The following is a 27604-nucleotide window of genomic DNA, read 5'->3' on the forward strand; positions in this document are numbered from 1 at the left end:
AATGGCGGCGACGGGGGGGGTAAATTTACATAGACCAGCAAAGCGCACACTGGGGGAATAGTAACACAGGACCCGACCCCATATATTCCTAGCACGAAGCACATACCTGCCACTCACATGATGCACGCGTTTCTGGACCTTTTTAATAATGCTTTTCTTTGTCGCTCCATTGGGAGACCCAGACAATTGGGTGTATAGCTATTGCCTCTGGAGGCCACACAAAGTATTACACTTAAAAGTGTAAGGCCCCTCCCCTTCTGGCTATACACCCCCAGTGGGATCACTGGCTCACCAGTTTTGTGCTTTGTGCGAAGGAGGCAACACATCCACGCATAGCTCCACTTTTTAGTCAGCAGCAGCTGCTGACTATGTCGGATGGAAGAAAAGAGGACACATATAGTGTCCCCAGCATGCTCCCTTCTCACCCCACTGTATGTCGGAGGTGTTTGTAAGGTTGAGGTACCCATTGCGGGTACGGCGGCAGGAGCCCACATGCTGATTCCTTCCCCATCCCTTTTTACAGGGCTCTGGGTGAAGTGGGATTTACCGGTCTCCAGGCACTGAGACCGTGCTCCATCTACAGCCCCTGGAGAAGATGCTGGATGGAGCGGAGTACATCAGGGACATGGCCCTGCTTCCTCAAGGTACTCTGTGTCCCCGTGCATTTGGCGCTCACACCGCAGCATGCTGGGTGTTGTAGTGCGCCGGGGGACATCAGCGCTGCGGCGCCTGTGCCATGGCCTCATTCAGCTTTGCTGAAGCAGGCTCACTTATGGGAATTGGTCGCGCCGGCCGCTGGGACTGCGGCGCGGCTGGCACTTGTAGTGCGCCGGGGACTTCAGCGCGGCCTGCGCTTTTACGGCGGCCGCGCTGATAACTAGAGTCCCCGGCTTTTGCGGCCTGCTTCCGTTCGTTCCCGCCCCCAGACCTGCCAGTCAGGAGAGGGGCGGGACGCTGGCCACTTCCAGGAATCGGTCGCGCCGGCCGCTGGCAGCGGCGCGGCTGGCACTTGTGGTGCGCCGGGGACTTCAGCGCGGCCCGCGCTTTTACGGCGGCCGCGCTGATAACTAGAGTCCCCGGCTTTTGCGGCCTGCTTCCGTTCGTTCCCGCCCCCAGACCTGCCAGTCAGGAGAGGGGCGGGACGCTGGCCACTTCTATGAATCGGTCGCGCCGGCCGCTGGAACTGCGGCGCGGCTGGCACTTGTGGTGCGCCGGGGACTTCAGCGCGGCCCGCGCTTTTACGGCGGCCGCGCTGTTAACTCGAGTCCCCGGCTTCTGGGCCTAGTCTCCCTTCGTTACCGCCCACAGCCCTGACAGTCAGGGTAGGGGCGTGACGCTGCATAGAGCAGAGCTGAGAGCTGGAGTATGTTTTGCATACTCCACCCCTCTCACTGTGTGCACTGTGAATCCGGATTCCCGCACTTTCTCAGGCACGCCCACGGCTTCCTTCTCTACAAGGACACCGGCAGCCATTAGTGTCAGTTTCTGTACGATACAGAGACAAGTGTGGAAGACCCTGGCATTCTGATAGTCACACAATCGCTGTAACAGGCGTTAAGCAGCACCTGTGGTGCTAACCCCACTAGTGCAGAAGTGCACTTATAGATATGCTTGTACTATATACATTGCACTGTTTGGTCGCACGTTGTATATACCCTCCTGGATTATGCGGAGGAGTTATCAGCATATTCTCTGTGTAAAACAAAGGTGCAGAACCACATGTTTTTCTATACAGCTGGTACAGCATGTACGGCTATACGGCCGGCAGGTTACATAGACTCCCATTGTATGCACTAATGGCCAGGGGATGAGGACGGTGTCTGCAGTATTTACTGACAGTTTTTCTGAGACTATGGCTATGATACTAGAAGCCTAGCAGTCCGGACATGTCTCTCACAATATGGGCACTGTTGAATCATTGATCCATGGCCCCCCTCAGTGTGAATAACTAACAGCTCCGGGAATGTCACACGCATCCCAGAGTCACGGCTCTGCATGGACGTCAGTCCCAGACAGCCTAAGTGGGCTCGCTATGAGCGGCCTCGGTTTCATCAGGGTCCTAACAGAAGGACTCGCTGTGTAATGAGGCGGAAGTAGCGGCTCAGGATTCTGATCCTGAGACCGCTCTCAATCTGGATACACCTGATTGTGACGCCATAGTAAATAATCTTATAGCGTCCATCTATAGAATGTGGGTTATTTCTCACAGCTCCTCCAGTGGAGGAGTCAGCTTCACGTATTTTTCTGGACCACTCTGCCTTCAGAGAGGCAGTCCAGGAACACCACGCTTATCCAGATATGCGCTTCTCCAAACGGCTTAGGATACACGTTATCCCTGTCCCCTGACTTGGTCAAGGACTGGACCCAATGTCCCGAGCGGCATCCTCCAATCTCCAGGCTTGTAGCTAGATCCATAGTTGCAGTGGGAGATGGAACTGCAAACTCAAAGATGCCACTGACAGACAGATGGATCTCTGGTCGAAAGCCATCTATGAGGCTGTCGGCGCACCGTTGGCTCCGGCATTCTCTTCCTTGGGGCACTCCAAGCTATTTCAGCTTGTCTTACACAGATTGACACGGTTACACGTACATCTGTGCCGCAGGTGGCATCCTTAACCTCTCAAATGTCTGCATTTGTTTCTTACGCGAGACCGACTGTTTGGTGAGCGTTGGATGTAACCATCAAACAGTCCAGGGGTAAGGATTCATCCTTTCCTCAGCCCGGACACAACAAACCCCAACAGAGCAAGAGGCAGTCGGGGTTTTCGGCCTTTTCGAGGCTCGGGCAGGTCCCATTTTTTCCTCGTCCAATGTGGACTCAAAAGGATCAGAGGAGCTAAGATTCTTAGCGGGCTCAGTCTCGCCCAAAAAAGCGACAGTCTGAAAACCCGCTTCCAAGGCGGCTTCCTCATGACTTGCGGCCTCGGTCGGTAGCAGGCTCTCCCGCCTTGGCGATATTTAGCTGCCATAGGTCAATGACCATTGAGTGTGAGACATTCTGTCTCACGGGTACAGGATAGAGCTCACTTCTCGTCCTCCAACTCGATTCTTCAGAATTTCTCCACCTCCCGGCCGGGCCGCTGCTCTTCTGCAAACAGGGTGCACTCTATAGGCAGAAAGAGTGATGACCCCCGTTCCTCTTCAGGAACAAGGTCACGGTTTTTAACCCAAATTCTTTGCGGTACCTTTAACAACGGGCCGTTCCGTCCCGTTCTGGATCTAAAAATGCTCAGCAAGCTCGTGGACACCAGGCGGTTCCGGATGGAATCCCTCCGCCATGTCATCGCCTCAAGGTCCCAAGGATATTTCCTAGCATCATTAGGCATCAAAGATGCTTATCCACACGTGCCGATTGATCCAGAGCACTAGCGTTTCTACGCTTCGTTATAGGAGACGAACACCCTCTGTTCGTAGCTCTACCTTCCGGCTAGCGACAGTCCAACTGGTCTTCGCCAAGGTCAGGGCAGCAGTAGTCACAGTCCTGCACTCTCAGGGTCACTCTGTGGTCCCGTATTTAGACGATCTACTTGTCAAGGCACTCTCTTAGGAAACATGCCAACACTGCCCGAACGTTGCGCTGGAGACTCTCTAGAGTTTTGGGTGGATCATCAACTTTTTAAAGTCAGATCTGACCCCGACCCTATCGATAACATATCTAGGCATAGAGTTTCTTACTCTCTCAGCGATAGTGAAGCTGCCGCTAGACAAACAGCATTCACTACGGGCTGCAAGCTCTTCTTTAAGAACCAGTCGCACACATTGAGACGCCTCATGCACTTCCTACGTAAGATGGTAGCAAGGGAGGCAGTTCCTTTCGCGCAGTTTTACTGCGTCCACTACAATGGGACATTCTCCGCCAATGGGACGAGGAGTCGACGTCCCTCAACAGAGTCGTCGTTCTTTCTCAGGCGGCCAAGGAATCTCTACGGTGGTGGCTTCTTCTCACCTCTTGGTCAAAAAGAAGGTCCTTCCTATCCCCGTCCTGGGCGATAGTTACGACAGACGCGAGTCTATCAGGGTGGGGAGCAGTTTTTCTCCACTACAGCGCTCAGGGTACGTGGACTCAGCAAGAGTCCACTCTTCAGATCAATGTTCTTGAACACAGAGCAGTGTATCTTGCCCTACAATCCTTCCAACAGCGGCTGGAAAAGCAAGCATATCCGACTTCAGTCGGACAGCTCCACAGCGGTGGCATACATCAACCACCAAGGAAGAACGCGCAACCGGCAAGCCTTCCAGGAAGTCCGGCAGGTTCTGATGTGGGTGGAAGACACGGCATCCACCATATCCACAATTCACATCCCAAGTGTGGAAACTAGGAAGCTGACTTCCTAAGTCGCTGAGGTGTGGCCGAAAGAGTATGGTCTCCTCACCCGGACGGGTTTCAGGAGATCTGGCGCCGCTGACAGAGGCCGGACGTCGATCTAATGGCGTCACGGCACAACAACAATGTGCCAGCTTCATGGCACGGTTTCACAATCATCGAGCTCTGGCGGCAAACGCCTTAGTTCAGCATTGGTCGCAGTCCCAGCTACCTTAGGTGCCACCTCTGGCATTGTTGCCCAGAGTACTGCGCTAGATCAAGACCGACTGCGGCCGCGCCATCCTCGTCGCTACAAATTGGCCGAGGATGTTGTGGTACTCGGTTCTGTGGTGCCTCACGGTAGGCTAACCGGGGGCACTACCAGACCAATCAGACTGGCTGTCTCAAGGGCCATTCTTCCATTTGAATTCTACGGCCCTCAACCGGATGGTGTGGCATTGAGTCCTGGAACCTAGTGTCGTCAGGATTACCTCAGGATGTGGTTGCCACCATGAGACAGGCTAGCATACCAACGTCCGCCAAGATTGACCACAGGACGTGGAAGATGTTCTTATCTCGGTGCTCGGCGCAGGGTGTTTCTCCCTGGCCGGTTGCATCGTCTATGTTTCCTTCCTTCCTGCAATCTAGGTAGGAAAATGGGTTGTCGCTCAGTTCCCTTTAGGGACAAGTCTCAGCGCTATCTGTATTTTTTCAGAAACGACGACTTCCTCAGGTACGCACGTTCCTACGGGGAGTTTGTCTTCTCAGCACTCCGTACAAGCGGCCGTTAGAGCCCTGAGATCTGAACAAGGTTCTAATTGCTCTCCAGATGCCGCCTTTCGAGCCTTTGAAGGATGTCTCCATTCCCGTTTTTCACGGGAAGTGGCCTTCTAGTAACGGTCTCGTCTCTTAGGAGAGTTTCCGAGCTAGCAACGCTCTCATACAAACTCCCTTCCTGGTCCTTCACCAGGACAGGGTAGTTCTGCGTCCGGTTCCGGAATTTCTCCCTAAGGTGGTATCCCATTTTCATATCAATCAGGATATCACCTCACCTTCTTTGTGTCCTCGTCCAGTCCATCAATTTCAGAAAGATTTGCATCTGTTGGTTCTGGTGAGAGCACTCAGGTTCTACTTCCCGCATGGCGCTCCTGCGCCACCCGGATGCACTCTTTGTCCTTGTCGCTGGTCGGCGTAAACAGTCGCAAGCTTCCAGATCCACCCTTGCTCGGGGGCTCGAGGAACCAATTCTTGAAACCTACAGTTCTACTGGGCTTCTGGTTCTCTCAAGGCCGAAGGCCCATTCTACCAGAGCCGTGGGTGCATCCTGGGCATTACGGCACCAGGCTACGGCTCAGCAGGTGTGTCAGGCACCCACCTGGTCGAGTCTACTTACTTTTACCAAGCATTATCAGATGCATACCTACGCTTCGGCAGACGCCAGCCTAGGTAGATAAGTCATTCAGGCGGCGGTTGGCCACCTGTAGGAGAGGGCCGTTTGACGGCCCTATCATGAGGTATTCTTTTACCCACCCAGGGATTGCTTTTGGACATCCCAATTGTCTGGGTCTCCCAATGGAGCGACAAAGAAGGGAATTTTGTTTACTTACCGTAAATTCCTTTTCTTCTAGCTCCAATTGGGAGACCCAGCACCCGCCCTGTTTTCTCGGGGTTTTTCTGTTTTTTCGGGTACACATGTTGTTCATGTGGTATGGTTCAGTTCTCCGATGTTTCCTCGGATTGAATTGGTCTTTAAACCAGTTATTGGCTTTCCTCCTTCTTGCTTTGGCACTAAAACTGGTGAGCCAGTGATCCCACTGGGGGTGTATAGCCAGAAGGGGAGGGGCCTTACACTTTTAAGTGTAATACTTTGTGTGGCCTCCAGAGGCAATAGCTATACACCCAATTGTCTGGGTCTCCCAATTGGAGCTAGAAGAAAAGGAATTTACGGTAAGTAAACAAAATTCCCTTCTTTTTTTTTTTTTTTTTTTTTTTTTTTGCAATCACAGATCCAATATTTAAACTGAAAGCATGACCTGATTTACTACCCTAGCCACAATATGGCACTGCCTTTACTTTTATATGGGAAAATCCTGTGGGTGGGTTGTTTCCCTTTTTTTAATTGCTCTGTAACCCCAGCACTGTAACTCTTTTCGGTGAATGTACAGCTTGCACAGAAAGCATCAGTGTGTGAGCGAAGTTATACAGGGCTCCACATTCTCAGCACTGCTAGATCTGCAGCAGGAAAAAATCTGAATGTCAGCATGCAGACCAGCAAGTGACACATTGTGCCATCAGGGTCTCTGCCCTTACATCATGCTGCTCCCAGATTATATAGTTATATCCTGTTGATATTCCGTTTAGTAAAGACTAAGGCGGGCTTTGCACGTTGCGACATCGCAAGCCGATGCGATGTCGCACGCGATAGTCCCCGCCCCCGTCGCATGTACGATATCGTGTGATAGCTGGCGTAGCGAAAATTATCGCTACGCCAGCTTCACATGCACGCACCTGCCCTGCGACCGTCGCTCTGGCCGGCGACCCGCCTCCTTCCTAAGGGGGCGGGTCGTGCGGCGTCATAGCAACGTCACACGGCAGGCGGCCAATAGCGGCGGAGGGGCGGAGATGAGCAGGATGTAAACATCCCGCCCACCTCCTTCCTTCTGCATATCCTACGGAAGCCGCGGTGACGCCGTAGATGTTCCTTGCTCCTGCGACTTCACACACAGCGATGTGTGCTGCTGCAGGAGCGAGGAACAACATCGGACCGTCGCGTCAGCGTAATTATGGATTACGCCGACGCTGCACCGATGATACGATTACGACGATTTTGCGCTCGTTAATCGTATCATCTAAGCTTTACACACTACGATGTAGCATGCGATGCCGGATGTGCGTCACTTTCAATTTGACCCCACCGACATCGCACCTGCGATGTCGTAGTGTGCAAAGCCTGCCTAAGAAGCAATCTGACACATGCATGGCATATGAATACTGTGTGCCAAAAAAAAAAGGCTGTGGGAGCCTGACACTAGGGGCCACTTATTTCCAAAACAAAGTCTGCAGTGATTTCTGGATGGTGTATGGGCTGTATAGGTGAATAAGGCGGAGCATGGCCACTTCCATTGTAGAGGTTCAGTACTTGGGAAAGTGCCCGTCCCTTTTTGTCTTGACATTCAGTGGGGTCCCATTAGGGATATGCTGATGGTGGATTAGGGTTTGGTCATTCTGTATTCTATTTAGTTGTGTTTAACAATGTAGCCTGAACTTCCATAGCCCCAATGGTGGTGAGGGAAATTGTGTTGCATAGACTATTAGGCTATGTGCACACGCTGCGTTTTTTTGACGCTGCGTTTTTGTGCGTTTTTTGCCGCTAAAGGCTCAGCATCCTCCTTCCAGGACTGTATGCAGGATTTCTTTGCCCCCCCAAAAAAAAAAAAAATGACGTGGGCTTCGCCATATTTTTGTATGCTAGCCGGGTACAGCAGGCAGGTACGGGCTGCCCCCAACCCCCAGCTGCCTATTTGTACCCGGCTGGGAACCAAAAATATAGGGAAGCCCTTTTTTTTTTTAAATTATTTCATGAATTTCATGAAATAATTTAAAAAAAAAATGACGTGGGCTTCGCCCAATTTTTGAGTCCAGCCGGGTACAACTAGGCAGCTGGGGATTGGAATCCACAGTGCAGGGTGCCCATGCTTTCTGGGCACCCCCGCTGTGAATTGCAGTCCCGCAGCCACCCCAGAAAATGGCGCTTTCATAGAAGCGCCATCTTCTGGCGCTGTATCCAACTCTTCCGGCTGCCCTGGTGACGGGTGGCTCGCCGGGTAATAATGGGGTTAGGGCTAGCTGTATATTATCAGCTGGCCCTAAGCCCGAAATTCATGGTGTCACGCCAATATTAGACATGGCCACCATGAATTTCTAGTAAAGATAAAAAAAAAACACAACACAGAAAAATATTTTTATTAGAAATAAAAACACAACACAATTAGTGACTCCCTCTTTATTGAAATAAACCCCCCTCCGCAGTAATCCTGGGTCAGGGTCCCGCGCCGTCCAATCCGGATCCAATATCATCTGATCGGTTTGCTGGAAGGCAAAGCGATCAGATGATGTGTCAGGATCAAGGCCTGAATCCCATCACACATCAGCTGATTGTATAAAAGCCGTTTATACAATCAGCTGATGCATCGGTGCAAAAAAAAAAAAATAATAAAAATACTCACTTATGTGTTGATTACCGGCAGCTCCTGGAGCGATGGGGCGGGAGTCTGATCCCGTCCGATCGCTGCAGCAGCTGCCGGTAATCAGGGATGAAGTCTCCTGACGCATCCGCTGATACCGGCCGGGCGCTCGCGTCACCGCGATACTTACGATCACCTGATGCGTCAGGTGACTGCATCAGGTGATCCATCGCCAGGCCCTGCATCCATCGGAGCTTTCCCGGCCGTCTGCACACAGCCGGAGCGGGGGTGGCGATACCGTGAGAGGATCTGGGAGCGGGCATGGCACCGGGACCCTGCAGACAGGTGAGTATAACTTTTTTTTTTTGTTTTTTTTTTTTTTTTTCTACTGTTAACTTTTGTTTTCGCAGCCGCTTCCATCTCCCGCCCAGACATGGCGCCGCACGGCAGCATACATGCCCAGGACGGGAGGTGGACGCGATGGTGACGGTACCGGGAGGATTCACGCTTCTGTATATACTGACAGAAGGAATCCTCTTCCTGTACACGTCACTTTACTACCCACCTCCTGCGTTTATAGCTGCGTTTTTGGTCTTAGAAACGCACCAAAACGCAGCTATTTGCGTTTCTCATTGCGTCTTTCAACATCCCATTGAACTCAATGGATGAAAAGCGCAGTGAAAAACGCGGGAATAATTGACATGCTGCGTTTTTATGGTCACCACAAAAACGCAGCTGAAAAAAAACGCTGTGTGGGGACAGCAAAAATGAAAACTCATAGACTTTGCTGGGGAAGCAAAGTCATGCAGTTTTGAGGCCAAAAACGCACCCGAAAAACGCGCAAAAACGCCGAGAAAAACGCACCGTGTGCACATAGCCTTAGCCCGATGGCGGACAGACAGGAAGACTTATTTGTTCCAACTGTTTGAGTAAAAAGGTACAGTCATAAATGGCCTATTACAGACCTTGGAAACCGGGTAATCTGTCCTAATAGTTAGCAACAGAATGACATAACAAATTGTACAGTTAAATATATCTTTGTACCGTGTTAGCCAGATAAAATTGTTTAAAAGAACTGAAGTCCTCAGTGGTTGATACCTTTTTTTTAATGGCTAACTGAAAAGATGGTAATAATAGCAAGCTTTCGAGACTACTCAGGTCTCTTCTTCAGGCTCAATATAACACAAAATCTGAAGATACTTTGGGAGTACAAACTTATGATGACCTTTGACACATTCAGAGCAGGAATGAATGTGTCTCATGGATTCATGTCTTTTTACTTCAATTAAGAAATGTGCTCTTCAGACCATCCCGGGGGCATCCCAGCTCTGGACCAGACCCCAATTGGAGGTCAATAACACTTTCACACTGAACTGCAGCAATATTTATGGCCACAACAGTTTGTGCTCTTGCCATACTGATAGTTCTGCTTCACATAACTTGTTTTATTTACTGCCCCATTCTATGTCCTGTTGTGTATAAATGTGACTCTTCAGATTTTGTGTTATACTGAGCCTGAAGAGACCTGAGTAGTCTCGAAAGCTTGCTATTATTACCATCTTTTCAGTTAGCCATTAAAAGGTATCAACCACTGAGGACTTCAGTTCTTTTAAACATTTTTTTTATAACAAATTGTAGTAGGCTTGGCTGGTGTATAAGGTGATTTTGCCATATTGGCCATAATGGCCTCATGTCTTGGATCACATTAGTATAGAATCCATGGCAGATCAACTATGATCCACTTCATAGACATGAAGGTGAGTGAGAAGGATGGTGTTATGGTCTGGATCAAGCCTCTCAGTGTGTGTATTTTATGAATATGTGAAATGGATATCCATCTATTATAATACTATTTTATTTTTTTTTTTTTTTTATTTTTTTTTCCCTTTTGCAGGTTGAATGTTGTGACAAGGATCTTCACTCTGGGGTGTACGGGGGCTCTGTCCATGAAGCCATGACTGATCTCATTTTTCTAATGGGTAGGCATTTAAAAACTTTAGTAAATAGTCTCTGTAACCCATTAAATAAAGTGTGAAAAAATGATCCCCCATCCATCTATAGCATGCTTCATATAACTTATAGATGAGCCGTCATACATGGTGGGATTTGTATTATGTGCTGGGCTCTAATGGTTCATAATAATAATGACTAAATTGACTTGCAGCAAAAAGCAACAATGACATTAGGAAGTGTAACCCCTTATGTCATGTAGAAAGCAGTGAATGGACGTCAACTTTTAGAGGACCTTTCACCAATTGTTTTTGTTGAACTGGACACATGATGTAATGGTGGCTGCAGAGCGGATTAAAAAAATTGCGTTTTGGTGTGTTTTGTTTTTTTTTGTTATATATATATATATATATATATATATATATATATATATATATATATATATATATATATATATATATATATATATATATATATATATATATATATATATATATATATATATATATATATGTATATATGTGTTTTCTCCTCTCCATTGTGGAATTATTAGCAATCAAGGATTTGGCACCTAATGAGTTAACTTTAGTTAAGCCAAAGGGAGTGTTATTAGATAGTTTTGACTCCTGTATGATGCTAACCAATCATAAGCAGTCAGCAACATAGAAGGGTAGAAGGACCCCTGTGATGTCATTAGGACCACATGACCAGAGCCCACAGGCTCTGCCAGCTGGTGTGTGCAACATACTGTACGTTGCAGACCACAGAGGTGTGTCAGTATTAACTGTAGACAATTGCTCCTCACTTCTGTGCTGTGTTAATGATCTTCAGTGCTTATTGAGTGGTCCTTCTACACTTCTATATTACTGTCTACTTGTGGTTGTTCAGCGTCTTACAGGAGGGAATACTACATGCCACATAACATCTACTTGGACTTAATAGAGTATTTATGTCATGAGATACGCACTTTTTTGAAAATTTTGCTCCATTAAGAAAAAAACAAAACCTTTAATTTTCTGCCATAGGCCGCTGGCGTTATGTCAATGAGTTTTATCTGTCCATCACAGGGGCCGCACTTGTGCAGTTCCTTTCATCCTAAACATAATAGTCCCGTGATTTACAAAGCATAAGTGAGAATTTGCCCACGCTCACGCAGGTCTGACAGCGCGCGGAGGATGTGGAATGTTGGGGAGCATGTGCAGTGATTGTAGATACAGTCCCCGTTATCACACACCTCTGACAGCGCGCAGAGGATCCAGGATGCTGCGGAGTGTGTGCAGTGATTTCAAACACTCTCTCTGCGCTCTGACAGAGTGGGGGATCTAGAATGCTGCAGAGCGTGTGCAGTGATTGCAGACAGTCCCTGCTATCACACAATTCTGACAATGTGTGTGCAGTTAAAGCAGAACGATCTCTCCTAGCTGTCAGAGCTGTGTGATAGCGGGGAGTGTGTCTGCAATCGCTGCACACGCCCCACAGCATTCCGGATCCTCCACACACTAAGAACTGTGGGAGTGTGGAGAGCATCTCACTTATGCTTTGTACGTAAGCGAGACTAATATACTCCTTTTTTTTTTTTTTTTTTATTTAATATAAAGATGAAAGTAACTGCGCAGCCCCTGTGATGGAGAGAGAAAACTCACTGATATAACTCCAGAGGGCCTATTGCAGGAAATGGAAGATGTTGTTACAAAGTTATTTTCACCTTTTCTGCTTGGGCTGCTTTCACACTACGTTTTTTTTGTTTTTTTTTTGTAACATCCGTCATGAACGTTTTTATTAACGCAAAAACTGATCCAGTGCAAATGCGTTTTCAATGTATTTGCAATGGACTCGCCTCAACATGCGTTCACATGCGTTTGCGTGCGTTATAGTGAGGATCCAGCGACTTGCAGTTTTTAAACTTTTTTCAAAAACTCTACTTGTAGCGTTTTTGAGCTGCGTCCAAATACTGCAAATTGCTGGATCCTGACTAAACAGCACGCAAACGCATGTGAACGCTGGCATGCTGATAGACAGGATCCTGCTTGCTCTACTGGGCATGCACAGAAACCAGCCTCGGGTGATCAGTCCCTCTCTCCACCTCCCCCTCCTCTCCCTCCACCTCCCTCTATCTCCACTCTCCCCCGCCTGAGAGTGGAGGACGCTTGTAACCAAGGTAAACATCGGGTAACCGCGGTCTTGGTTACCCGATGTTTATCTTGGTTACGTGTGCAGGCAGCCGGCTCCTAGCAGCTGCAGACGCTCGTACCCAATGTAAATATCGGATATCCAAGCAAGTTACCCGATGTTTACCTTGGTTACGAGACTCCACAGCTGTTAGATGTCACGTTCAGTTCCCCTCACTCCTGATCACATGACTCCAATGCCCGCCCATAAACTTAAAGTGACAGGATCCTGCAAAATAATACATGCGTTTGCATGTGTTTTTTTGCTGTAAAAGCAGGATCCGCTTTTGCAGCAAAAAAATGTTCATGACTCATGTTAAAAAAACGTAGTGTGAAAGCAGCCTTAATTAAATGTATCTGTTCTGATGGGAATACCTCCATTTAGGGTACGCTCACACGAGTGTATGAATTGGATATAGGGGCGGCACGGTGGCTCAGTGGTTAGAACTGCAGCCTTTGTGCTGCTGGGATCCTTGGTTCAAATCCCACCAAAGACATCTGCAAGGAGTCTGTATGTTCTCCGCGTGTTTGCGTGGGCTTCCTCCTGGTTCTTCGGTTTCCTCCCACACTCCAAAGACCATACTGATTGGGGCTCACAATCTAAGGTCCCTATGGGGACCGTGTTGCCAATGTATGTAAAGCGCTGTGGAATTAATAGCGCTATATAAATGAATAAATATTATCAATTATACCAGTGCAATGCAAGAAAATCTCTGATTGCACTCGGACCAATGTTAGTCAGTGAGGCAGAGCAGCTGGTCAGCTTTTTTTTTTTTTTTTTTTCTCCTTCCCTCATCCAGATTCTGGATGAGAGAAAAGTTGCAACATGCTGTGATTTGTTGCCAAAATCTTTCCGAGCCTCACCAGTAAAAGTCAATGGGTGCAAGGAAAAAAAATGGACTGCACACGGACCATCCTACTGACGTCCGTTTTTATGGATGGAATTCTATCATGAAGCACAGAACACTGTAAAGGGTCCTGCAAATGACTAATAGCTGCTGAGAAAAAAACAACGGATTGCACACTGACAGCACACTGATGAGAAATGAGGAAAAAAATCATCCTACTCTCCTGGATGAAAATGGGACTGTTTTACGTACATTCGTGTGAATCCATTCTTAAGCTCATTGTGTTTTAAAAATATTTGCTTGGTGATAACGCCAAAAATGAGGTGAAATTAGGAAAAAAATATTCTGATGCACAGTCACTATTACAGCGTAATAAAATTTACTGTAGGGTCCTTTTTAAAACTACTAAAGGTTTTGTCTCTGGTATTATAAGGACGGGCTCTTTAAATAAAAAAAAATTTATATATATATATATATATATATATATATATATATATATATATATATATATATATATATATATATATATATATATATATATATATATATATATATATATATATATATATATATATATATATATATATATATATTATAATAATATATTTTAAATAAAAAAAAAAAAACAACTGTGTGATACAAACATATATTTAAATTAAAAAAAAAAGCCGTCCTTGTAATGCATGACTGGGTTTACCAGAGAAAAGAACTGTAACAATGCCTCCTTGTCTGGGGAAAATCCCTGTGGAATTCATTTTATATATTTTTTCCTCCCTAGGCAGTTTAATAGACAAGAAGGGAAAAATTCTTATTCCTGGAATATATGAAGCTGTGGAACCTGTTTCAAATGATGAGAAAGCGATTTACGACGCTATTGAGTTTGATCTTGAAGAATTTGCTAAAGATGTTGGAGCTAGTAAACTGCTACATGCTTCAAAGGTATTGGGCTTTATCAAAATGTAGATTGTATGTACAGTGCCTACAAGTAGTATTCAACCCCCTGCAGATTTAGCAGGTTTGATAAGATGCAAATAAGTTAAAGCCTGCAAACTTCAAACAAGAGCAGGATTTATTAACAGATGCATAAATCTTACAAACCAACAAGTTATGTTGCTCAGTTAAATTTTAATAAATTTTCAACATAAGTGTGGGTCAATTATTATTCAACCCCTAGGTTTAATATTTTGTGGAATAACCCTTGTTTGCAATTACAGCTAATAATCGTCTTGTATAAGACCTGATCAGGCCGGCACAGGTCTCTGGAGTTATCTTGGCCCACTCCTCCATGCAGATCTTCTCCAAGTTATCTAGGTTCTTTGGGTGTCTCATGTGGACTTTAATCTTGAGCTCCTTCCACAAGTTTTCAATTGGGTTAAGGTCAGGAGACTGACTAGGCCACTGCAACACCTTGATTTTTTCCCTCTTGAACCAGGCCTTGGTTTTCTTGGCTGTGTGCTTTGGGTCGTTGTCTTGTTGGAAGATGAAATGACGACCCATCTTAAGATCCTTGATGGAGGAGCGGAGGTTCTTGGCCAAAATCTCCAGGTAGGCCGTGCTATCCATCTTCCCATGGATGCGGACCAGATGGCCAGGCCCCTTGGCTGAGAAACAGCCCCACAGCATGATGCTGCCACCACCATGCGTGACTGTAGGGATGGTATTCTTGGGGTCGTATGCAGTGCCATCCAGTCTCCAAACGTGACGTGTGTGGTTGGCACCAAAGATCTCGATCTCGATCTCGATCTTGGTCTCATCAGACCAGAGAACCTTGAACCAGTCTGTCTCAGAGTCCTCCAAGTGATCATGAGCAAACTGTAGACGAGCCTTGACATGACGCTTTGAAAGTAAAGGGACCTTACGGGCTCGTCTGGAACGGAGACCATTGCGGTGTAGTACGTTACTTATGGTATTGACTGAAACCAATGTCCCCACTGCCATGAGATCTTCCCGGAGCTCCTTTCTTGTTGTCCTTGGGTTAGCCTTGACTCTTCGGACAAGCCTGGCCTCGGCACGGGTGGAAACTTTCAAAGGCTGTCCAGGCCGTGGAAGGCTAACAGTAGTTCCATAAGCCTTCCACTTCCGGATGATGCTCCCAACAGTGGAGACAGGTAGGCCCAACTCCTTGGAAAGGGTTTTGTACCCCTTGCCAGCCTTGTGACCCGCCACGATCTTGTCTCTGATGGCCTTGGAATGCTCCTTTGTCTTTCCCATGTTGACTAAGTATGAGTGCTGTTCACAAGTTTGGGGAGGGTCTTAATTAGTCAAAAAAGGCTGGAAAAAGAGATAATAATCCAAACATGTGAAGCTCATTGTTCTTTGTGCCTGAAATACTTCTTAATACTTTAGGGGAACCAAACAGAATTCTTGTGGTTTGAGGGGTTGAATAATAAATGACCCTCTGAATAAACTTTTCACAATTTAAAAAAAAAAAGAAATAACATTCTTTTTTGCTGCAGTGCATTTCACACTTCCAAACTGATCTACAGTCCAAATGTCACAATGCCAAGTTAATTCCGAATGTGTAAACCTGCTAAATCTGCAGGGGGTTGAATACTACTTGTAGGCACTGGTATGTATGTATGTATGTATGTATGTATGTATGTATGTATGGCAATAACATGTCTGTAGAGCTGGATCTTTTGCCCTTGACCTCCAGTGTAAACTCCATGGTGAATGCATTCATCTACATTGTGATTTTGCATTCTGTTTGTTCAGTATATTAGAATAAATATTGTATGCATTACTGTGACCTTATGTGATGTGACACTAATTTCCAGGTTGCTAGTTCCTGATTTGTATTTGCTCTTTTATCTTTTGCCCCAGGTAATAGTCGACTAATACAAACATCTGTGGATTTTCTTTCACAGGAACAGATATTGATGCACAGGTGGAGATTCCCATCACTCTCGCTTCATGGCATTGAGGGAGCCTTCTCTGCAGGTGGAGCCAAAACTGTAATCCCCAGAAAAGTCATCGGCAAATTCTCCATAAGGCTTGTGCCTCACATGACTCCAGATGATGTGAAGAAACAGGTAGGAAACTTTTGTTTTACAAAGTCACGTACCTGAACGTACAGTAGGCAAAAGTAAAAAATGAAATAATTATATATATTTTTTTTTTTTTTTTTTTGCCTAGTATCATAGCCTTTAAAAGGGGTTGTTACATTTTATATTTGTGCAGAAAGTGTGGTTTGGTTTTTTTTGTTTTTTTTTTTTCCTTCGATCACTCTATGCAGACGCTCTGATCAAATTCTGACCCAAGTTTGATCAAAGTGTCGTTACCATAATTAAGACAATTCTCTCCAAAAGAGAATCTACGATTGTGTGACCCTGGCCTTGTGAGGATGGTGCCTTACAGAGCTACTAATATTGCCTGCCTTTTGACTGTATGTAATTGATATTATGTGGCATAGCCCACGCAGTCAATCTTTCACCCTTGGTCCCTAAATCTTCATCAGCTTTAAAAGTGTGACCCTTATCCAAGCGACCTGCGAGTTAAGAAAATCTGACTTTCATACGGCTCATGGTCATTATCAAAAGCATAAAACCTCATCGCTCACCTCTTGGTGCCCACCATCGGGTCCTCTTCTTTCTGCTATTGTGAGCAGCTTCTCCGGCCTCTTCTCTTTAGGACTTCTGGCATTGGTTTGTTCTTAAATTGAACTTGTATGTAAGGTGGAGCAGGCACATGAATGGCAAATGGTTTAAAGAAACAAGCAAAACACATCTAATTTGTCACCTGGGGCCTGCCTGGATGCTTTGCCTACTGTTCCCAGCGTTTTACTACACTAAAATAAATCATTGGATGGAGGTTTCTACTTTAACAGCTCCAATGAAAGATTGCTGTACATATATTTCTTTCACTGTAAAGGTATAATCCTCCATATCAGCCAATGGATTATTCTAGTATATTATTATCCACAATATGAAGGCTGTGATTCTACAAATGTTCTTGATTATATTTCCATGGGAGTCTGCTCCACATTCTGAATTGTCCTGGCTTTTCAAGCCCAAGCACTTCTTTTTGCTCAATATTTAGGATATGTTCAATAAGGGGTGTATCAAGTTTCTGATGACTGGCAGTCTGAATACTGGCATCCCCACAACGTAGAGAACAAGCCCAGTCAGCAATTGCCCAACAGTCCTTTGTAAAATGAAGAGTGGTGCAACATATGCTTTATCTCCACTCCCTTCAGATGAGGCTCTTTGGAGCCTTTGTTGTAGGGAATGGACGTCCCCAGCAGTTGGATCTCCAACAATCAGTAAGTTACCAATCCATTGGTTTAGGCCCCACTCACACTTGCGCTATTTCGACGCAAACTGAATCCGTCAGTAATGTAGTACAGTTCATTTATGTACAGTGGAAGCGCGTTATGCGTTGTGTGTCATGCAGTACCGCTTGTGTCCACACGATGTCGCGCTTCCACTGTAAATAAATGAACTGTACTACATTACTGACGGATTCCGTTTGCGTCGAAATAGCGCAAGTGTGAGTGGGGCCTAAGCTATAACTTGCCTTGATACCTTTTAATGGATTGCTACTCTCCCGTCTCTCTATGGCTAATGCCAGCAGCCACTACAGTTGATACTGAATAGTGGTTTCCATTAGCAGGGACTCTCACAGTATATACTTTAATCTCTTTATGTTTTTTTTTTTTTTTTTTTTTTAAAAGTATTTTTAGAAAAACTGAGATGGGTGGGTATGGAGGAGAATGTCTCTTATGTGAATCTCATAATCTTTCTCTTATATTACTTAAGGTGGAAGACTACTTGAACAAGCAGTTTGAATCATTGGGTAGTCCAAACAAGTTTAAGGTTACAATGGGTCATGGTGGAAAACCTTGGGTCTCAGACTTCAACCACCCTCATTACCTCGCTGGAAGGAAAGCCATGAAAGCTGGTATGCCACGATGCAATGTGGTCTAACTTTAGTGAATCAGATGGCATTGCATATACACTGTACTCCCCACTTAGTGCGTTCTCTGTACTGTATTCTCTACAGTGTTTAATGTTGAACCGGACCTGACCCGAGAAGGTGGAAGCATTCCTGTGACATTAACCTTCCAAGAAGCAACTGGAAAGAATGTCATGTTGTTGCCTGTTGGAGCTGCAGATGATGGGGCTCATTCCCAAAATGAAAAACTTAACAGGTGAGCACAGTCTTTTTGATCATATTAAGAAAATGCACTTTCATCATACATTTGGACAATTAAAGCTATACAGCAACAGTCAGTGATTGTAATTGTCCCCATTGATGTGGACAATTGTGACTGCAGCATCTAAATGGAGGGGCGGGGGGGGTGCAGTTGTGACACGAAAGTTTCCAATATATTATTTTTATATTTGTTTTGTTTTACTGAAGCTATAACTATCAGTACTATGAAACTAAAAAAATATCTGAATTCCTGTTAGTCTCCCCTCTCAAAAATCTAAATTTCTCCAGTGTAGTAAAATGGTAGAGAAAATTTGTCTCACTACCAAAATTTACACATGACCCATTATGTATAACTGTTGTATGTATCATGGCTTGTACATTTTAACCATCATAATACTCCTTGATGCGAGTAGGAGATCAGCCTGTTCCAAACAGGGCAGCTTCAGGCCATATTACATGGCTAGCATCTGCCTTTAACAGCAGTGGTACTACTACTGACCCCATTGTTAACCTCCTAAATGCCGCTGTCCATCATTGGCGATCCAGCCAGGGGTCCATTCCAGCACCTATCGCCCTCTTCACGATGTGATCATGGGAAGCCGATGGGTTGCTATGACGGCCAAGGGACTATGTGCAGCAGTAATATGGTATTTCTTTGTCGCTCTATTGGGAGACCCAGACAATTGGGTGTATAGCTACTGCCTCCGGAGGCCACACAAAGTATTACACAAAAGTGTAAGGCCCCTCCCCTACTGCCTATACACCCCCCCCGTGGGATCACGGGCTCCTCAGTTTTCATGCTTTGTGCGAAGGAGGCTAACATCCACGCATGGCTCCACTGTTTAGTCAGCAGCAGCTGCTGACTTTGTCGGATGGAAGAAAAGAGGGCCCATACTAGGGCCCCCAGCATGCTCCCTTCTCACCCCACTTTTGTTGGCGGTGTTTAAGGTAGAGGTACCCATTGCGGGTACGGAGGCTGGAGCCGACATGCTGCTTTCCTTCCCCATCCCCTTAGGGCTCTGGGTGAAGTGGGATCCTATCGGTCTCCAAGCACAGGAGACCGTGCTCCGTCCACAGCCCCTGGGAATCTGCTGGACATGGAGCTGAGTATCGTCAGGGACAGGGCCCTGCTACATTAAGGTACTCTGTGTCCCCGTACAGATCGCGCACACACACACCAGCATTGCTGGGTGTGTTAGTGCGCCGGGGACAGCAGCGCGGCGCGCTGGTGCTTTACTCGCTGCAGCTTTGCTGAGTGAGTTTATGTATTAGGAACTGCCGCGCCGGCCGCGGCTGGCGGTTTTTTACACTGCGGCGCGGCTGGGAGGTGTGGTGCGCCGGGGACTTCCGCGCTGGCCGTGCTTATACGACGGCCGCGCTTATAAATCGAGTCCCCGGCTTTTGCGGCCTAGTTCCGTTTCGTTCCCGCCCCCAGGCCTGCCAGTCAGGGGAAGGGCGGGACGCTGGTCAGAACGTCAGCGCCGAGGGCTGGAGTCTGCTTAGCATACTCCAACCCCCCTCACTAGGCACAGTGGGACGCTAGTTTCCCGCACTTTGTCTGGGGCACGCCCACGGCCCGCCCCTCTTCACAGGACGCCGGCAGCCATTCCTGTTTGTAGTCTGAGTGGAGAAGGGACACGAGCTCTGGGAGACCCAGGCACGGGATTCTGGCGACCACACACCCGCTTTTCAGCGGGCGGTAAGCAGCCCTCGAGGGCTCACCCCACTAGTGCCGCAGTGTTCATTTGTACTTTATGCTTGTCTGCTATACATTGCACTGTACGGTCGCTATTCTTGGCTATATACCCTCCTAGATTGCTAGACAACAGCATGTCGTCCGCAAAAAGCAAGGGGGCCAAGACACAGGCTTTCTATGCTACTTGTACCGCATGTGAGGCTGTTCTACCGGCAGGTGCCACTGACCCCCATTGTGTGCAATGTTCGACCCCTGTAGCACTTGCTCAGCCGGGGTCTCTGCTAGAGGTGGCCCAAGGAGAACCACCTGTGAACACTGTCCAGGTGACAGGGACTGAGTTTGCAGTTTTTGCTGATAGATTGTCGGTGACTATGACTAAAATCCTTGAGACTTTGCAGTCCAGACCGGTAACTCAGACCATGGGCACTGTCGATTCAATGCTCCCTGGCCCCCCTCTTTTGGAACACATCCGTGCTCCGGGGGGGTCCCATGCATCCCGGGGTGATGGCTCTGACACGGACGACAGTCCCAGACAGCCTAAGCGAGCTCGCTATGAGCGACCCTCGACTTCATCACACTGGTCAGGGTCCCAGCAGGAGGGCTCTCTGTTTGATGAGACAGAGGTTGCTGATCAGGATTCTGATCCTGAGACCGCTCTCAATCTGGATACACCTGATGGGGACGCAATGGTGAATGATCTCATAGCGTCCATCAATAAAATGTTGGATATTTCTCCCCCAGCTCCTCCAGTGGAGGAGTCAGCTTCACAGCAGGAGAAATTCCATTTCAGGTATCCCAAGCGTAAATTGAGTACTTTTCTGGACCACTCTGACTTTAGAGAGTCAGTCCAGAAACACCACGCTTATCCAGATAAGCGTTTCTCCAAACGTCTTAAGGATACACGTTATCCCTTTCCCCCTGACGTGGTCAAAGGCTGGACCCAGTGTCCAAAGGTGGATCCCCCAATCTCCAGGCTTGCGGCTAGATCCATAGTTGCAGTGGAAGATGGGGCTTCACTTAAAGATGCCACTGACAGACAGATGGAGCTCTGGTTGAAATCCATCTATGAAGCTATCGGCGCGTCGTTTGCTCCAGCATTCGCAGCCGTATGGGCACTCCAAGCTATTTCAGCTGGTCTGGCGCAGATTGACACTGTCACACGTACATCTGTTCCGCAAGTAGCGTCCTTAACCTCTCAAATGTCTGCATTTGCGTCTTACGCTATTAATGCTGTCCTGGACTCTACGAGCCGTACGGCAGTGGCGTCCGCCAACTCCGTGGTTTTACGCAGAGCATTGTGGTTAAGGGAATGGAAGGCAGATTCTGCTTCCAAGAAGTGCTTAACCAGTTTGCCATTTTCTGGTGACAGACTGTTTGGTGAGAGATTGGATGAAATCATTAAACAGTCCAAGGGTAAGGATTCATCCTTACCTCAGCCCAGACCAAATAAACCCCAACAGAGGAGGGGACAGTCGAGGTTTCGGTCCTTTCGAGGCTCGGGCAGGTCCCAGTTCTCCTCGTCCAAAAGGACTCAAAAGGATCAGAGGAGCTCAGATTCTTGGCGGGCTCAGTCACGCCCAAAGAAAGCAGCCGGAGGAACCGCTACCAAGGCGGCTTCCTCATGACTTTCGGCCTCCTCTCTCCGCATCCTCGGTCGGTGGCAGGCTCTCCCGCTTTGGCGACATTTGGCTGCCACATGTCAAGGACCGTTGGGTGAGAGACATTCTGTCTCACGGGTACAGGATAGAGTTCAGTTCTCGTCCTCCAACTTGATTCTTCAGAACTTCTCCACCTCCCGACCGAGCAGATGCTCTTCTGCAGGCGGTGTGCTCTTTAAAGGCAGAAGGAGTGGTGATCCCTGTTCCTCTTCAGGAGCAAGGTCACGGTTTTTACTCCAATTTGTTTGTGGTGCCAAAAAAGGACGGGTCTTTCCGTCCTGTTCTGGACCTAAAACTGCTCAACAAACATGTGAAAACCAGGCGGTTCCGGATGGAATCCCTCCGCTCCGTCATCGCCTCAATGTCTCAAGGAGATTTCCTAGCATCAATAGACATCAAAGATGCTTATCTCCACGTGCCGATTGCTCCAGAGCACCAGCGTTTTCTACGCTTCGTTATAGGAGACGAACACCTTCAGTTCGTAGCCCTGCCTTTCGGTCTGGCGACAGCCCCAAGGGTCTTCACCAAGGTCATGGCAGCAGTAGTAGCAGTCCTGCACTCTCAGGGTCACTCTGTGATCCCTTACTTGGACGATCTACTTGTCAAGGCACCCTCTCAAGAGGCATGCCAACACAGCCTGAACGTTGCGCTGGAGACTCTCCAGAGTTTCGGGTGGATCATCAACTTTTCAAAGTCAAATCTGACCCCAACCCAATCGATAACATACCTTGGCATGGAGTTTCATACTCTATCAGCGATAGTGATGCTTCCGCTGGACAAACAGCGTTCACTACAGACAGGGGTGCAATCTCTCCTTCAGGGCCAGTCGCATCCCTTGAGACGCCTCATGCACTTCTTGGGGAAGATGGTAGCAGCAATGGAGGCAGTCCCTTTCGCGCAGTTTCATCTGCGTCCATTACAATGGGACATTCTCCGCCAATGGGACGGGAAGTCGACGTCCCTAGACAGGAACGTCTCCCTTTCTCAGGCGGCCAAGGATTCTCTTCAGTGGTGGCTTCTTCCCACCTCATTGTCAATAGGAAAGTCTTTCCTACCCCCATCCTGGGCGGTGGTCACAACGGACGCGAGTCTATCAGGGTGGGGAGCAGTTTTTCTCCACCACAGGGCTCAAGGTACGTGGACTCAGCAAGAGTCCAACCTTCAGATCAATGTTCTGGAAATCAGAGCAGTGTATCTTGCCCTACAAGCCTTCCAGCAGTGGCTAGAAGGCAAGCAGATCCGAATTCAGTCGGACAACTCCACAGCGGTGGCATACATCAACCACCAAGGAGGGACACGCAGTCGGCAAGCCTTCCAGGAAGTCCGGCGGATTCTGACGTGGGTGGAAGACACGGCATCCACCATATCCGCAGTTCACATCCCGGGCGTAGAAAACTGGGAAGCAGACTTCCTCAGTCGCCAGGGTATGGACGCAGGGGAATGGTCTCTTCACCCGGACGTGTTTCAGGAAATTTGTCGCCGCTGGGGGAGGCCGGACGTCGACCTAATGGCGTCCCGGCACAACAACAAGGTCCCGGCCTTCATGGCACGGTCTCACGATCTCAGAGCTCTGGCGGCGGACGCCTTAGTTCAAGATTGGTCGCAGTTCCGGCTGCCTTATGTGTTCCCACCTCTGGCGCTGTTGCCCAGAGTGCTACGCAAGATCAGGTCCGACTGCCGCCGCGCCATCCTCGTCGCTCCAGACTGGCCAAGGAGGTCGTGGTACCCGGATCTGTGGCATCTCACGGTAGGACAACCGTGGGCAATACCAGACCGGCCAAACTTGCTGTCTCAAGGACCGTTTTTTCCATCAGAATTCTGCGGCCCTGAGCCTGACTGTGTGGCCATTGAGTCCTGGATCCTAGCGTCTTCAGGATTATCTCAAGAGGTCATTGCCACCATGAGACAGGCTAGGAAACTAACCTCTGCCAAGATCTTCCACAGGACGTGGAAGATATTCTTAGCTTGGTGCTCTGCTCAGGAAGTTTCTCCCTGGCCATTTGCCTTGCCTACTTTTCTTTCCTTCCTGCAATCCGGGTTGGAAAAAGGTCTGTCGCTCGGCTCCCTTAAGGGACAAGTCTCTGCGCTATCTGTATTTTTTCAGAAGCGCCTAGCACGACTTCCTCAGGTACGCACGTTCCTGCAAGGGGTTTGTCATATCGTCCCTCCTTACAAGCGGCCGTTAGAGCCCTGGGATCTGAACAGGGTTCTAATTGCTCTCCAGAAGCCGCCTTTCGAGCCTTTGAGGGATGTTTCCCTGTCTCGCCTTTCACAGAAAGTGGCCTTTCTAGTAGCGGTCACGTCTCTTCGGAGAGTGTCCGAGCTAGCAGCGCTGTCATGCAAATCTCCCTTCCTGGTGTTTCACCAGGACAAGGTGGTTCTGCGCCCGATTCCGGAGTTTCTCCCTAAGGTGGTATCCCCCTTTCATCTCAATCAGGATATCTCCTTACCTTCTTTGTGTCCTCGTCCAGTTCATCAATGTGAAAAGGATTTGCATTTGTTGGATCTGGTGAGAGCACTCAGAATCTACATTTCCCGCACGGCACCTCTGCGCCGCTCGGATGCACTCTTTGTCCTTGTCGCCGGCCAGCGTAAAGGGTCGCAAGCTTCCAAATCCACCCTGGCTCGGTGGATCAAGGAACCAATTCTTGAAGCCTACCGTTCTGCGGGGCTTCCGGTTCCCTCAGGGCTGAAGGCCCATTCTACCAGAGCCGTGGGTGCGTCCTGGGCATTACGGCACCAGGCTACGGCTCAGCAAGTGTGCCAGGCGGCTACCTGGTCGAGTCTGCACACTTTTACCAAGCATTATCAGGTGCATACCTATGCTTCGGCGGACGCCAGCCTAGGTAGACAAGTCCTTCAGGCGGCGATTGCTCACCTGTAGAAAAGGGCCGTTTTTATGGCCCTATCACGAGGTATTATTTTACCCACCCAGGGATTGCTTTTGGACATCCCAATTGTCTGGGTCTCCCAATAGAGCGACAAAGAAGAAGGGAATTTTGTTTACTTACCGTAAATTCCTTTTCTTCTAGCTCTAATTGGGAGACCCAGCACCCGCCCCTGTTTTTTTGTATACACATGTTGTTCATGTTGAATGGTTTCAGTTCTCCGATATTCCTTCGGATTGAATTTGCTTAAACCAGTTTATTGGCTTTCCTCCTTCTTGCTTTTGCACTAAAACTGAGGAGCCCGTGATCCCACGGGGGGTGTATAGGCAGTAGGGGAGGGGCCTTACACTTTTAAGTGTAATACTTTGTGTGGCCTCCGGAGGCAGTAGCTATACACCCAATTGTCTGGGTCTCCCAATTAGAGCTAGAAGAAAAGGAATTTACGGTAAGTAAACAAAATTCCCTTCTTCTGTATATAGTACAAGTGATCAAACTGCTTGAATCCGGTTCAAGTCCCCTGAGGGAATTATAAAAGAAACTTAAACGTGAAAGAAAAATAAAGTTAAAAAGTTATATAAAAATTTGAATCAACCCACTTGTCCCCTTTTAAAATAGAGACCTGAGATATCTCTACATATCTATCGCCATGTTCGTAAAAGTCAGATCTATCAAAATATAAAATTAATTAACCCAAGTGGTAAATGTTGTTGTTGTAAAGAAAGGGGGGGGGGGGGGAAATCAAACCTTAACCAAACTACAAATTGTGGTATTTTATTTATTTCCCAATTTATTTATTTTTTTTTTATTTTTTTTATTTTTTTAGCTGCAACACTACAAAAATCTTATTTAACCCAAAAATTATATAAATATAAAAAAAATGTTATAAAGGCCACCACCCAACTCCCTTGATGGAAAACCTAAAAGTTATGGGCCTTGGGAAAATGTCCACACAAACCCTCTTCTTTTTTTTTTTTTTTTTTTTTTTTTAAATACACCTCTTCTATGTTCATGTAAAGTCTTGTTCCTATGTTTACATGGGATTATATACATGGCTCAGCAGACTATTCTGTGTAACACGCTGTATCTAGTCCCATCATGCATGATACAGTCCACTGAGCAGTGTATCTAGTCTATCAGCGCTTTTTAAATTTGTTGTGTTTTTTTTGTTAAATCATTAAAAATATTTAAAAGAACCACAAAAAATACTTTAATACAATTGGCCACAAAATGGTAAAATTTCTAATCCTACTGACTTGGAGAGTCATATTACAAGGTCATTTTTACTGCATATGTGATTATGTTAAATTAAAACAGAAATAACAATTTGCATATTTTGGGGTATTTTTCACCATTTTCATGGACATTTTATTTATTTATTTATTTATTTATTTATTTTGGCATTTTCACTTTAGAGTAAATGGTGTTATTCAAAACTACAACTAGTCCCGGGAAAAAAAAAGGTTTTTAGCGATTTGAAAAAAAGGGTATCCTTAAGGGGCTAATCAGTAGGTTGTTCCCTCTTTAAAACCACTTGTTAAAGGGACAGGACACTATAAGCATCTGTCTAATGAGAATAAATCTAACTTTGTTCATTCACAGGTACAACTATATTCAAGGAGTCAAACTTCTGGGAGCCTACCTGCATGAAGTATCGAAACTGGACTGATTCTGCAGTCGAATCATCATTGTACTGAAGAAAATAAGTTCTTAATTATGTAACTTCAAAAAAACAACCTAGATCTTGTATGCTAAAAAAATAATCAAAACCTTCAAAAACAACAATTTTTAACTCCATCAAGTCTCCTTGCAGTTCTTTTATGGCATTTTTGCTTAACATTGCATCTGTCCTGGTTTATATGCGACGTACAAGAAAGCACCTGAACCTTTTACAATCACACTGACTCCTGAGAATGCTTTTTTCTGAAGATAAATATCAGAATACAGAAAAAAGTATTGTCCATATATTAAAGTGCCTGATGACCAATAGTGCTCCACTATCTAAGGAGCTAGTATGTTACATACAGCTTAGTTGGTAGGGCACATATGGGTCTATAGCAGGGACAGTGGAGTAAGCTGCCAGACATCCCTTGTGCCCACTTATCTGAGGTGGAAACAAAAGGATACATTTTTAATTTTTCTCTAAGATATTTGAGTCTGGAAGGCACTATAAAATTAGATGGTCTGCAAGTTCCTAGAAGGTATTTCCATTTAACAAAAAAAATTGGCTTTTTTTTGGTAATCCACACTTATTATATAAGGACGTCTGACCAATAAAGTTTCACTTTCCGAGGAAGAGTTTGTTAAGCCTATAAACTATCAATTACTATAAAGTGGTAGTGTGCAAAACATTACCATTAAAAACTGGAAAACATTTCAGGTGGGCAGCTAGGTTACTAAATGGGAGGCATGTCCCCTTTGAGGGGCTGGAAAAATTTGGTATATACAAGGTCACTACTAGGAATTGACATGCAATGGAGTATTATCATTGTATGTGTAGTTTTAACTATAAAGACATGGGAGCTTTACACTATCAAAGACCCGCAACACACATCTGTTTAATTTGTACGTGTGCGGTACGTATTTGCACGTACCGGAGACACGTACACACAGAGACCCATGTTAATGGTAGATGGCGCGCACACACACGTAAAATCGCACGGAACGTGTGTCCGTGAGGTAAGTACGTGTGCGCTTTTCTACACTGACAACATGTCCGTTTTTGGCCGGGCATCACGCAGGCACGGACCTGCTAAAG

General features: G+C 46.8%; 1 protein-coding gene across 1 annotated transcript in view; it reads left to right on the forward strand.

Moving 5' to 3' along the window:
* CNDP2 (carnosine dipeptidase 2) overlaps positions 1-26643 on the forward strand; it is a 44231-nt gene extending 17588 nt beyond the window's left edge. Inside the window, exons 6-11 of the mRNA XM_075314621.1 lie at positions 10382-10466; positions 14232-14392; positions 16321-16485; positions 18211-18352; positions 18455-18602; positions 26449-26643. Of these exons, the coding sequence (XP_075170736.1) occupies positions 10382-10466; positions 14232-14392; positions 16321-16485; positions 18211-18352; positions 18455-18602; positions 26449-26515 (768 nt within the window). The 3' untranslated portion in view covers positions 26516-26643. The remainder of the gene's footprint in view (positions 1-10381; positions 10467-14231; positions 14393-16320; positions 16486-18210; positions 18353-18454; positions 18603-26448) is intronic.
* Positions 26644-27604: the final 961 nt, after the last annotated feature.

This window comes from Anomaloglossus baeobatrachus, chromosome 6 (assembly GCF_048569485.1).
Source record: "Anomaloglossus baeobatrachus isolate aAnoBae1 chromosome 6, aAnoBae1.hap1, whole genome shotgun sequence".
NCBI classification, from domain to species: domain Eukaryota; kingdom Metazoa; phylum Chordata; class Amphibia; order Anura; family Aromobatidae; genus Anomaloglossus; species Anomaloglossus baeobatrachus.